This window comes from Tursiops truncatus, chromosome 15 (genome assembly GCF_011762595.2).
Source record: "Tursiops truncatus isolate mTurTru1 chromosome 15, mTurTru1.mat.Y, whole genome shotgun sequence".
NCBI classification, from domain to species: Eukaryota; Metazoa; Chordata; class Mammalia; order Artiodactyla; family Delphinidae; genus Tursiops; species Tursiops truncatus.
The window spans coordinates 40,537,868-40,551,250 of record NC_047048.1 but is presented as its reverse complement, the minus strand read 5'-3'; the positions used below and the strand labels follow the sequence as shown (position 1 = coordinate 40,551,250).

The window sequence follows — 13,383 nt, the reverse complement described above, 5'->3', positions numbered from 1 at the left end:
GTGACGTCTTGTTTCTGCAAGAGGCTTCTGGTGCTTGAATACTTTTAGAATCTCCAAGGGGCTGGCATCTGTCATTTGTCCATTCACCAAACATTTACTGAGTGTATGCCACATGCCAGACACCATTCTGGGCACTGAAAACACAGCACTGAACACAGACCAAATCCCTGCTCTCACAGAGCTTACTTTCTAGTGCTGGGAGTCAGAAGACACATGATTAGGCAAGTGAATCTATGTCAGGTCTGTACAAGTTCTACAAATTAAGATAAAGCCAGGGGCTTCCCTGGTGGCGCAGTGGTTGAGAATCCACCTGCTAATGCAGGGGACATGGGTTTGAGCCCCAGTCTGGGAAGATCCCACATGCCGTGGAGCAACTAAGCCCACGCACCACAACTACTGAGCCTGTGCTCTAGAGCCCATGAGTCACAACTACTGAGCCCGCGTGCCGCAACTACTGAAGCCCACGTGCCTAGAGCCCATGCTCTGCAACAAGAGAAGCCACTGCAACGAGAAGCCCGTGCTCTGCAACGAAGAGTAGCCCCCGCTCACCGCAACTAGAGAAAGCCCACGCACAGCAACGAAGACCCAACACAGCCAAAAATAAATAAATTAAATAAATAAATTTATTTAAAAAAAAAAGATAAAGCCAGCTAAGGGGACAGAAGAAGGGAAGGTCCGTGGGTGATTGCTTCCTGGAGGAGAGGCATTCCAGGCAGAGGGAACAGTAGGTACAAAGGCCGGATGGGAGGAGCCTGCTTGGCCAGGAGCCGGGGTGCTGGAGCAGACAGATAGAGGGGAAGACACTGTAAGAAGAGCCAGCGAGGACGGGGAGGGATCAGATCCCATAGGGCTGAAGGATTTTGGTTTTAAATGGAAAACTACTAAAGGGCTTTGAACGGGAGTGCCATGACTTGGATTCAGAGGAACTAAAGTCAGAGCATCCTCTCTGCTGCTTAGATAACAGCCCAGAGAAGGTGGGTCGGTGATGATGAAGCAGAGGCACCAGGCAGGGGTCTACTGCAGTGGTGGTGAGGGGTGGTCCGACCCTGGGTCTATCTTACGGGTAGAGCTGCAAGGATCTGGAGGGAAGGGGAAGGCGGTTATGAGAGAAGAGGCATCAGGGTTGATGCAAGGCCCAAACACCTGGAGGCAGGTTACTGGGATGGGGAAGACCAGGGAAGAAGCAGGTTTGTGAAGGGAAACCGAGGGCTCAGTCTCGGTCTTTGTAAGTTTGAGATGCCGAAGGTCAGGCTGAGTGGGCAGCTGGATGCAAACATCTGGATTCCAAGAGAGGACCAACGTAGGGATAGACACAAGTTGGGAGTCACCAACATATAGATAGGATCAAAGCCACAAGCCTGGATGAGATCGCACACAAAGTTACTCTAGAGATCTCTCTGTAGACAACATATTGTACTTACCACGTGCCAACACTGTGCTAACAATAAGTCCTTTACAGCTATTGACTCAATCGTCCTGACAACTTGGAGGTAAAGCTCCGCTATTATCCCCATCTTACTGATGTGGACACTAAGGCACTTCCTCAGAGAGACAAGGGGACAGTGCAGAGGCCTCTGGGTACTCCAGGGTCAGGAGGGCAGGGAGACCAGGAGGAACCAGCCGGGACACTAGAGGCGGTGGCAGGTGAGGTGAGAGGAAACCAGGGAGCATGGTGTCCCCAAAGCCCACAGGTGTCCCTGCAGGGGACAGGAGGTGGAAGCTGACCACTGGATGGAAGAAAGGGACAGCTTTGCTTTCACTAAACTGGTTCTGAAATTACTTTCCTCCCATTTCGAATGCAGGCAACAAATCCCAGTAGTTCTCTCAGCCCCTGAGACTCTGTCACCAGCAGCAGCCCTAGGTGCTTTCACCGTCGGTGCAGAAGTACCCTGTGTGCTCATCTCTGCTTCCAGATGACAGCAGTTCCTAGACCCACAGCCTCACTTGGCTTTTTAACGTGTCAGTAAAGAAGTACCTATGCTGTGAAATCACACATGTTAAAATTCTGATCCTTGTATCCCAATACAACTCTTTCCCCTGTCAGCCTACATATTTTATACCATGCATTTAAAATACCCTGAGAAGGGGTTCATGACACCAGGAAAGGTTTAAAGATCTCCAGCTCATCTCAATATTAACCACAGGTGAACAACCAAAAGCCACCGCAGGTTGGGGAACGGCAACCTAACCTAGGGCGCCAGCTTGGCACTTAACCTCGGATTCCACAAGCTAAGGAAGCCCAGACACTTCCTGATGACTGTGTCTGGGGCAGGTAAGGTTAGATCACAGCTCACAGGCACCCCCACCGAGGATAATGCCACGAAGACGACTGTGATGCCTCCCTGCGGCCCCCAGAACATGCCCAGCCCAGGTATGGGGGATGGGCGGGGAATTGCTTCTTCTCTCTCCCGGGGTCTCACTTGAGACGACTCTGCTACCCCTACTCCTTCTCCTTCCCTCTCGTCTGCCCTTTGGGCTGCTCGGTGCCAGGCTGACCTGCTGTTTCCCTGTGACCACAGCTCTGCTCTGCCTTCACTTTGGAAGCAACTCAGAGTGTTCCTCATCATACCCTGCCCCCGTCATCTGGCTCTCCTGACTTCTCTGCTGGGCAAAGTGGAGGGGTTAAAACAAAGTCACTGTTCCACGCTTCCGAACAATCAATGAGAGACCCCAGCACAGGAGCCACAGCCTCCTCAGGCTGGCTTTTTTTCCATGTCACGTGGGTCCCACACCAGCAGAACGAGGGTCATGACGGAGCTTTCCTTTATAGGGTCATTAGGAGATTCAATGAGTTGGCAGCTGTAATGCACTTACAACAGTGGCTGGCACGTGGTAAACACCATATACATCGTTAAATAAAGACAATCTTGACTTTTCTGATTCCCATTTAAAAAAAAAAACAATTCATAAATTCAGTGTTAACCAACAGAGCATTCAAGAATAACTGACATTAACCTGGGAAAAAAAAGGTATGGTGGAATGCTTACAGTCACTCTTAAATTTGAAAAGCTTAAAGGAGATGTTAAGGGTAAAGAGAGATCCTCTGGCTAAAAGTTCCACAGAGTTTGGAACTACTCTGAACATGGAGCAGAAAATCTCTAATCAAAGATCCTTGTGCATTTGTCTAGTTTATGGGGAAAAAAATGAAACCACCAAAGCTGTTCACACCGAGATCAAGGGGAATCACACAATACCACGGCGAGGACCACCTGGTCTACCTCCGTCGTTTTTGTAGGAAGGAGAGGAAATGGAAGGCACGAGAATTTTCCACGGCTAAGGGGGAAATTCTCCAGAGACGCAGGGTGTGGAAGTACCATCTCCCAGCTGCAGGGTGCCTCGCGGGGACTGCCAGCTCTCCCCTCCTCCAGGGCAGGAACAAGTCTGGCTGGTTTGAAACTTGCCTGGATAACCAGAACCTGGTTCGTCTGCCTCTGCAGGACCCCTCCTGCCCGTCTCATGACTTGCAAGCAAAACCAACTCTGCAGATCTCACCCTTGCCCTGCACCCACCAGGCAACCTCGACTCCATTTCCCGAGAAAAGGGGGAAGCTGACAATGAATCTGGCCTCTGGGGCAGCAAGTGTCCATGCCGTTTCTGTACTGCTTATACTCTGTTGTCCTTGCTAGAAATGAACTAGAGCCTCCAAGAGCTGGAAGAGGTTTGGGGGAATCTCCTCCGCCTGCCCCCCACCCCGACCTCTGCACCCCCATTCTGCAGAAAAAGCCAGTCCCTAACTACCTACCTAGACCACGTGCAATGTGAACACATTGTAACACATCTAACCAGTGCCTTCCTTAATCACTCACAACCACATCCGATTTCCAATACGCTGGGCTGGATCGCATTTCAGGCTAAGGGCCACGGAAGGGGCTGGGGTTTTTTCTGACCTGAGAATGCAAAACGAGTCCATCCTCTTTAGTGCTCCCTTTAAACCTTCTGGAGACTGACACGGGCTACACTGAATTCTACTTTGCACACGGAGGATCCCACTGCGTTACTGTTTCCATCACTGTGAGTAGGTGGATGTGACAGACAGAACTTTAGCTTTCCAGGTTCTGATGCCAGGAGGAATGGAGAAGGTGTAAAATTCAAGTGCCTTCACAGGGATTAACGGGAACCCGGACAACTGGTTCCTAGGCCACGCCCACCTCCTACAGAGAGCTTCTTCTGGAGCGGCTACCGCACCCCCAGCTCCCAAACCTGAGGGGTGACCGGAACGGCAGTCCTCGTGGCTAACAGGCTCACGTCGCCCCCATCACGCGCCCGACGCCTAATCGCCTCGGTCACCTGTGGGCTTCTGTGGGTCCCAGGCCATTTTCCAGGCTGACATCTGTCTGCACCATCTCCTGTTTCAGTTCTCCAATCTCCGAGGCGATTGTGTCAATGAGCTATTCAAAGACAAAAATAGTGTGACGTCAGGAAGTGGAAGAGGCGTGTGCAGAGCTGGGCAGCTCCAGCCGCTGCAATAGGAGCACAGAGATGACCACCTTTTTTTTTTTTTTAAAATCCTGGCTGTGTGAATTTCCTTTACCCAGCTGCGGGGGGGGGGGGGCAAAAAATAGAGAGGGAGGGAGAAGCTTCTTAGAAAGAGGAAGAACTTAGGTTTCGGTATCACCCTAAGAAAAAAATATTGACACCCAGTTTGGCTTCTCAACATGACTACAAAGAGGAATAAGTAAATCTTGGCAAAACCAGGCAGGCCTCAAAATTCCTATTGCCAAAGTGAAAACTCCTAAAGGATGCCCTGGGTTAAAATGTATACCATCCTTATTCTGGTTACAGAAGGAAGCCTATTTCAAAGATATATACACTTGGCAAATCAATTTCCAATGACTTTAAATTTATTTCTCGTCTTATTCTTTGCTTTCTTTCTTTCTTTTTTTTCTTTTTTTTTTTTTTTTGATGAGAAGATTGTTAGGGGAAAGGGAAGAGAGAGGGGTGTGTGGGGCTGGGGGCAGGTGTGTGGGCAGTCAGGGAGCCACAGGGGGAAGAGATGGGTAAATGTGTCCTCTTCTTGGAAAGACTTGTGTGGCTCGCATTCCCCGCCCACATGCCTGGAAGAGGCTACATCTGACCCTGAAGTTTGGTGTGAATTCTTGAGCACCCCCAACTGCTCATTCAAAAGCATCTTCACTGGTGCTAACCCGGCTCTGCGTGTGTGGAACAGAGGCTCTCAAAGTGTCACTGCTCATCCATTTTTTTAAAATGTAGTTAATTATTTCACGTAAATGTTACTTATGTCAACATGTAATCAATCACTGTTTTAAAATAAATATTTAAAATTTTTTCTTCATTTATTTCGTAATACAGCAAGTCCGCTACATACGAATGAGTTCCATTCCGAGAGCCTGTTGGTAAGTCCAATTTGTTCGCTAAGTCCAACAAAGTTAGCCTAGGGACCCAACTAACACAATTGGCTATATACCGCTGCTTTTACGCTTGCTTCCGGACATCCTGGGCTTGAAATAAAGATACTGTACTACTGTACTCTATACAGTACTGTACAGTAAAGTACACAAAAGCACAACCACTTCTAGAGGATGCATGCACATGACAATGTACACCAGACACGTGAACTAACTTATGTGACTGGACGTGCGAACGCACGTCTGCATCTTTGAAAGTTCGCAACTTGAAGGTTCGTATGTAGGGGACTTACGGTACAGCAGGTATCTATAGATATAATACACATGAACACAAGCAGTTTGTAGGGCCCTTCATAATTTTTAACAGTGTGAAGGGGTCCTGGGATTTATAAAATGCTTGAGAATCACTGTTTTGGCTAAAGACAGGTGTCGTCTTGCCTCAAGCAGCTTTCATCCCACCCAGACTCTGGGAGCAATTTCATTTTGAGCCTAGAGACTGTTCCAAAATGTTGACGTCCATCTATTCATTCATTCATTCATAACTTTATGGCTACCCACTTCCTGCCATGCACTGCAAGCGTAGAGTAGGGTTGACAGTCCTCACGGAGATGATATTCTGGTGGGACACAGACCAGGGCACTGAGCACTGAGACGTTCCAGAATGAAAAGAGAGTCAAGTGATGCTGCAGGGAGCAGCTAAAGGGCCACCCTAGCTATGGCAGGGTGGTCAGGACAGGTCTTCCGGGAAGTGATGGAGCCCTGAATGACAAGGGAGCCATGAAAAGATCAAGGGAAGAGCCATCCACACAGAGTCCCAGAGGTTAGGGAGGCATGTGGAAGGGCGCAGTCTGCCTGCGACCAGACCTTGTCCGCCTTCTAGATCATGGTACCCTTGGATTTGAGTTTTCCACTGAGAACCATTGGAGGGCTTTAGTGGGGGAATGGCATTTTACCCGTTTTATGTTCTAAAAAGATCCCCTTGACTGTGGGTTAGAGACGGTTTGTAAGGAGAAGCAGCAAAACTAGTTAGGAGGCAACTGCAATGGTCCAGCCAAGAGGTGATGGTGGCTTTGGTCAAAGTGGTAGCAGAGGAATTAGAAAGAAGGGGGGAAATCCAGGAACAACTGGACACAGAAATTAATGTACGTTGATGGGCTGAACGTGGCGGTGGGGAAAGAGAAGAATCAAGGACAACTCCTAAGTTGTTGGCTTGAGCAATTAGAGAGATGACAGTGCCCTTGACTGAGATGGGAAAAAATGGGGAAGGATTAGATTTGAGGAGGAAATCAAGCTGGACACTGCGCAGGTTAAGGTTTTTTTGTTTTTTTGGGTTTTTTTTTGCGGTACGCGGGCCTCTTACTGTTGTGGCCTCTCGCGTTGCGGAGCACAGGCTCCAGACGCGCAGGCTCAGTGGCCATGGCTCACGGGCCCAGCCACTCCGCGGGATCCTCCCGGACCGGGGCACGAACCCGTGTCCCCTGCATCGGCAGGCGGACTCTCACCTACTGCGCCACCAGGGAAGCCCCAGGTTAAGTTTTAACTGAGTTGCTTATTGGCCATCAATTAAATGTATTAAGTGGCTTTTGATATGAAGGGTGGAACAACCTGTACGTTTGGAAGTCACTGGAATAGGTGTTACTGTTTCAAAGTCCTGTGACAAGGAGAGATTACCTAAGGGGGTGGGGAAGTTAGAGAAGGAGCCCCAGCAAACAGCTCTGTGCACTCCCAATACTTAGAGGTCAGGGGACAGGAGACCAGCCAAATCCATCCCCTTCGTGTGTGACTGGGGTGCAGGCTGTAGGTGGAGCTTCTGGAAGCACTGGGGCCTTGGGAGAGAAGACCAGGAGATCTTTTACACACAGTCCAGGGGCACAGATTAAAAAGTCTGACAATGCCAAACACTCGAGGACGTGGGGAAACAAACCCCCACGTGTTGCTGGAGGAGCGTTTGGAGAGCACTTTGGAGAGTGAAGTGCAGTTTCTTGTAGAGCTGGAGATACACAGACCTGCGTACGTACTACATACGAGAGAAACTCGTGCACATGGGTACAGGGAGACCTTGAGAAGAATATTGGCTGTACCGCCATTTGTAAGAAAACCAGATTATAAGCACCTAGATGTCCATCAATTGGAGAATGGATAAATGGAGGGATAGAATACTACGTGGCAGTTAAAATTAATGAACCAGATTATATGGATCAACACGTATATAGACACAAAAGCTCAAACAAGTTTTCATAAAAGCGAAAACAAAAAAGGTTGAAAAGGATTACATTCAGTACATGAGGTTTAAAACCAGGCAAAATTGTACTATTGAGGGTTTGTAGATATACACGTAAATAAAGACAACTGCAAGATGCAGTACAGGGTTATCTTCCTAAACCTCAGGAAGAGAAGTGGATGGAGGTGAGCACAGGTAGAGGGGCTCAACCTCTGGCAACTTTTCATTTCTGAAAGCAAAATGACAAAATGATGAGATTTGACGGAGCTAGTGATGTGTGTTTTAGTATCATGTGTGATCTTCTGTGTGTTTAAACGACTTCATCATCAAAATTATTAGGAAAATAAGAAAAAGGGTGGATGCGTATGAAAATGGAAAAAGGACGAACTAAAACGGTGGGAGGAGTGGGGTGAGCTTGGTAGGTCCCCCCTCCCATTCTAGGCCGAGGCTGGGGTCCTGGACAGGAGCGCCACACACAGCCCATGAGGGACACACAGGACAGACAGGTCTGCCCTGGGGAGGCCCAGCCTCGGGCTCGGGCAAGCCTCGGCCTCCGGCAAACCTCGGAGGAAAGATTCCCACTGCAGCACATTCAGCCTCTCCGCCCTCAGTCCCCTTCACGGCCACAACTGTGATCTGAATGTCAAAATCCCAAATGGCTTTCCCCAGGAAAAGCAGCTGACCCGCTCCGGCCAGGCTGTTTTTTCCCAAACACACGCTACAAACTGCGGTTGCCACTCAGCCGCACTTGGATGGCAAATCACAGGTAACACTGCTTATCTGTAAAGCAGAGGGCGGCGTAGTGCTCCCAAGACACAAAGGTGGGTGATGACAGAGGTTGCCCCTGGCTGGATGGCTATGGGACTCTTCAGGCCGGATGAGGGCTTTTTCAGCCCCTCCATCCCTTTCGACCCCAACTCATCCACCTGACGGCACAGATTTACCCGACAAATGGAGCAGAGGCTAGGGGTCCAGAGCCAGGCCTGCCTCTGAGTGACCTGTTTATACGCCAGCCAGGCCCCTCCAAAAGTAAGAGTCATCCTGAAATCTCTGCTACCCCCTGAGGTCGGCCCAGATGTCACTGATGGGATTTGAGCTGTTCCCCACATTGTCTCCAGATACACGTGTGTGTGTGTGTGTGTTTGGTTTTAATTCCTGCAGATGTTTGACCTCAACCCTGTGCTCTCATGTTCTTCCAGATTTGAGGTCTTGAGGGCAAACAGAGATAACTTACCACCCACCAAAGGGGACGAGTTTGAACCTAAGTTTTAGCCTTTTCCCATGTTAAAGCCAACAGTGGTTTCAACGTATGTGCTTTATCCAAGTCAGTGCTGCCTCATCAAAATTTCTCCAAACCCACTTACACAACCCGAAACCCCAAAACATCCTGGTCCCTGTCGAGAATTCCTTCGAGGGGGAAGGGGCTGCCTAAGCATGTGCCAAGCTGGGAAGCCAGCGCTTCTGTCCACAACCCTGATTGGCCGCCCAGGACATGCGTGGACACCTGGGAAGGAGGCAACAGAGCCAAAGGGCTGTTCTTCAGTGAATCTTCTCCAGAGATGGGCCATCAGGTTTCAGGGCACTGAGCTGGTGAGACAGTAGTTCTTGCACCAAAACACAGCAGGTGTGATCCGTCTCTCCAGAAAGCTCCACAGGCAGTGACACAGTCAGGGCACGGCAGAGACGCCCTGATAGAGCCAGGGCACTGCCTGTGTCCGCCACGCCCCTTGGGGAGACGGGGCTGGTGTGTTGGACGTACCAGCAGGACGAGCCCTTCTGCAGCCGCCTCAGGGGTACCAAGCCAGGGGTTGGGTCTCTGGGTCCCTCCCTCATTCTGCTCAGAAAGCCAGCACCCCGGGGCACCAAAACAAAGCACAGGAAGTGCTCACCTAGGCGATTTTCACACTCTCCCGGCAGCCAGGCCAAGGGCAGGAGAAGAATTCGGGAAGTCCCAGGTTCTTTCCCGACATCACACCCAGGACTCGGCCTGGACAAGGCGGGACCTGCCGGGCTCTAGCCTGGCACAGGAGTCTACACTGATGTGGACCACTCTGTAATCATTCCGGGTAACGTCCCAGTCGGCGGGAACCTCACCTTCAGGGCCACACTTCCAGCAGCAGGCGGGCACAGTGTGGAGGCAGCCAGCTTCCAGCCACTCCCGGGTGGTCTGGCAGCAAGGAGGGGTGGTGAGCGCCCCAGCTTGGGCTCGGAAAGACCTGCCTTCAAATCCCACCTCGGCCTCCTGTCAGCTGAGTCCTGAACCCATCTGGGCCCACTCATCCCTGGACCTTGGATGCTTTGGGGGAGAGAGTTGGATGATTAAATAGGATGATGACATTAAAACATTCTGCAGCATGCCCCTAAATGCTCTCGCATTCTCTTCCTAGTCAAATCCTCTCTTTATATCAATGGTGACCTGCTAGGAAGCAGAGAGCTGATAAAGCTGACACTTAAAACGGACTCACACACCTCCCAGCCTGCAAAGAGGCCATTTCATCCCCAGCAGCCGACAGGATCTACAAAAGACCAGTGTTCGCAGACTCCAACCCTCCTTCTGCCTGTCTGCCCAGAAGTCTCTCATCTCGAGATCTGCCCACTAGATGTCAATTTCCACCACCGACCGGGAGAGAAGCTGCTGTCTGCCACCCCTGCTTGCAGGGCAGCCTGGAGGGAGGGAAAAGGGAGGGACTCCAAACCTTGTTTTCTTTCTTTCAGGGTTAGATAAAAGGAGAAAAATTCTCTTGAAGGTCAAGCAAAAATAAAACGAGAAAGTACTTATAGAGCAAGTTCTGATACAGCGCTCTTGGAATTCCAGGACCAACTCAGGAATGTTACCCGTGGTTCTGAAAAGGATGTACCACTGAAAGATGAAGACTTGAAACCTAGGGTGTGGGAAAAGTCAAGTGCTTGGCCCTTAGCCACAGAATTTCTATTCCCCAAGTGCATCAACTTGGCCTTGGGGTGTGATTGGCCTTTACAATCCTATCAGCTTTGTGGGATTAGACCCAACTCCAGGTCATGAACAACCACTGACCCTGACAACTGCCTTTCCTGTCTGCTTCTGCTGAGCTGGAGAAGGCTCCTGGTCTTGCGGGCACACCCCATGCTGGAGTTTTTCTGAAGCAGTCTGGAAAATAATGGACTTCCTACAAACTTTCAAATGATCTTTGCCCCCAGGAACCGTCACCATGGAAACCAAGAAGTAACAAAAGCTGCTTCCCTTCACCTGCAGAGGAGTGTCTGGGGAATAATGTTGGAGCATCTCAGAACCTTGCCCTTTTCTTTGTTTTGCTTTTACTCTGTGTGTGTCACGTCTCCCAAGAGTGTTTGCATTTACATTTTTGAAATTTAATTAAAATTACAAACATAATACATTCCCATGAAAAACAGATTATTGTAGTTGTAGATGAAGAGTGTTGCCTGTCATATCAGTAAACAAAGGATGTCAGGGCCATCAGGCCAGCAGCCACTGCAGTTCCCTGCCTGTGCACCCTGAGGGCACTCAACACAGGATAGTGTCCCTAGATAGCTACGGTGCATACCGAGGAATGATGTCCATGAGCCCAGACTCCTGCATCTTTCCCAGAGGAAAGTGCTAAATTCATTAATTTGAGATGTCTGTTTTTTCTTTAATGAACAGTAATCTTTTGATGTTCAGACTACTTGTTCTTTTTTGTAAAAACTCCTATATATCTGGCTCCTCCCTGACCTCTCTGGAACAGTCCCTCAGAGTTATCACCTCAGGATGTCCACCGAATAAAATATAATTCTCAACTTTTAGGTTGTGCATTTTTTTCAGTCCACATAGTTAAAACTAATCTCCCTCAGGACTTCCCTGGCAGTCCAGTGGTTAAGACTCCACGCTCCCAATGCAGGGGGCATGGGTTCGATCCCTGGCCGGGGAACTAAGATCCTGCATGTCGCATGGCGCAGCCACAAACAATCAAAACTAACCTCCCTGGACTAACACCTATAATCCCACCTACTCAGAAGGAACCACAACGATCAGTTTTGTACGTATCACTCTTGAATGTTATCACTGTGTGCTTTTTCTACCAGATGGAATCGTACTGACGTATTGTCCTATACCTTGTCTACACTCATTTCACCCAAGGAAATCTTGTAGGATTTATCCATGTTGATACACGAAACCTTGGTTCATTCATTTTAAGTGGGAGTGGTTTTCCACCAGAGGGATAAACCATGCAGGAGGAATATACCATGTATCCATTCTATCTTTTTTTTTTTTTTGGCTGCGTTGGTCTTCGTTGCTCCACACAGCCTTCTCGTTGCGGTGGCTTCTCTTGTGGAGCATGGGCTCCAGAGTGAAGCCTCAGTAGTTGTGGCGTGTGGGCTCAGTAGTTGTGGCTCACGGGCTCAGTAGTTGTGGCTCACAGGCTCTAGAGTGTAGGCTCAGTAGTTGTGGCGTATGGGCTTAGTTGCTCCGTGGCATGTGGGATCTTCCCAGACCAGGGGTTGAACCCGTGTCCCCTGCATTGGCGGGCAGATTCTTAACCATTGCGCCACCAGGGGAGTCCTATCCATTCTATCTTGATAGACGCTTAGGTCGTTTCCAATACGTTGCTGTCACAATCCTTACCATAATGAACAGCCCTGTGTATTGTGTGAAACCTCAGAGAAAATGCCAGGTTCTAGGCACGTGACAGGTTGAGGTGGTACCACGTGGCTCTCCCTGGGTCCGTGTCCAGCTACAGTGCCTCCACCTTCTTTGAAAACATCCACCTCACTTAGTGTTTGCTGGTATCAGACTTCTAAGCTTTGGCTAATCTGATGAGTACAAGTGGCTTTTTATTGTCTTAATGTGCTTTGCCCAGATTAGATGTGTCAGGGAGGAATAAACTTTCCTCTACCCTTCTAGGTTCTTCTGGCTGGTCTAAGAGTTAAGAACTAAAATAAATTAAATAAATTAAAAGGAGACAGATTCACAGCAGAAAAACAAACAGAAGTTTAATAACACGTACACATGGGAGAGACCCAGGAGAACTGAGTAACTGGCCAAATGGCCAAAACCTTTATATACCACCTTCAGCTCAAGACAAAAGAGGATGTTGGGATAGTGGTTTGGGGTTTCAAAGGGGAGGAAGGCAGTTCACATGAGATGGAACAGCAGATGTTTGGGAAACAAAGGTTTGCTGGGCCCTGCAGAGACAATGGGACCCGGAGAGGAGTATGAACAGACTTCCTGTCCACCACCTCGTTCATATTAGAGGTATTTATGGTGATGGCTCCCTTCCTGGAACAGGTCCTCTATCTGCATTCTATTAGGCAGTTTAGGGGGAAGGTCAAAGGTTCCTCCTGAGTTGTTTTTTTTTTTAATATTTATTTTATTCATTTATTTTGGCTGTGCCTGGTCTTAGTTGCGGCATGGAGTCTCCTTAGTTGCGGCATGCATGCAGTATCTAGTTCCCCAACCAGGGATCAAACCCGGGCCCCCTGCATTGGAAGTGCAGATTCTTACCCACTGGACGACCAGGGAAGTCCCCTTCCTGAGTCTTCTGGGTGATTGTTTTCAACTCCAAATAATCTGCACGCCAAAGAGATATTTTGGGGTGGCAACTTTTTCTCCCCTGCCTATTTTTGTTGTCTATTTGTATTTCTTCCTCGGAAGGATTGCCTGTTCATTTATTTGTTGCCGTTTTGGGGTTTCTTGATTTTTCTTAAGTTGTGTAAGTTGTGGATATGAATCCATTGTCTCAAATATTTAAAAGATTTTCTCTCATCCTGCGTCTCTGTCTTTTACGTTTCGTTAAACTTTCAATGTTGATAGAATCAAAA

General features: G+C 49.0%; 1 protein-coding gene and 1 long non-coding RNA gene across 5 annotated transcripts in view; one reads left to right on the top strand and one right to left on the bottom strand.

Moving 5' to 3' along the window:
* Positions 1–13,383, bottom strand: part of RIN2 (Ras and Rab interactor 2) — a 97,803-nt gene that overhangs the window by 58,039 nt on the left and 26,381 nt on the right. For 2 of the 4 annotated variants that reach the window (XM_033840342.2, XM_073792618.1), the window contains exon 2: positions 4,288–4,388. The exons of 1 other annotated variant lie outside the window; for it this stretch is intronic. In XM_033840342.2, coding sequence (XP_033696233.1) covers positions 4,288–4,388 — 101 coding nt within the window. Of the gene's footprint in view, positions 1–3,887; positions 4,200–4,287; positions 4,389–13,383 lie in introns of those variants that run through there. One more of the 4 variants, XM_033840344.2, reaches the window with a different exon arrangement.
* On the top strand, positions 2,261–13,327 carry LOC141276510 (uncharacterized). The gene is made up of 2 exons (XR_012326193.1): positions 2,261–2,371; positions 5,311–13,327. It is a non-coding gene; the product is annotated as an uncharacterized lncRNA (long non-coding RNA).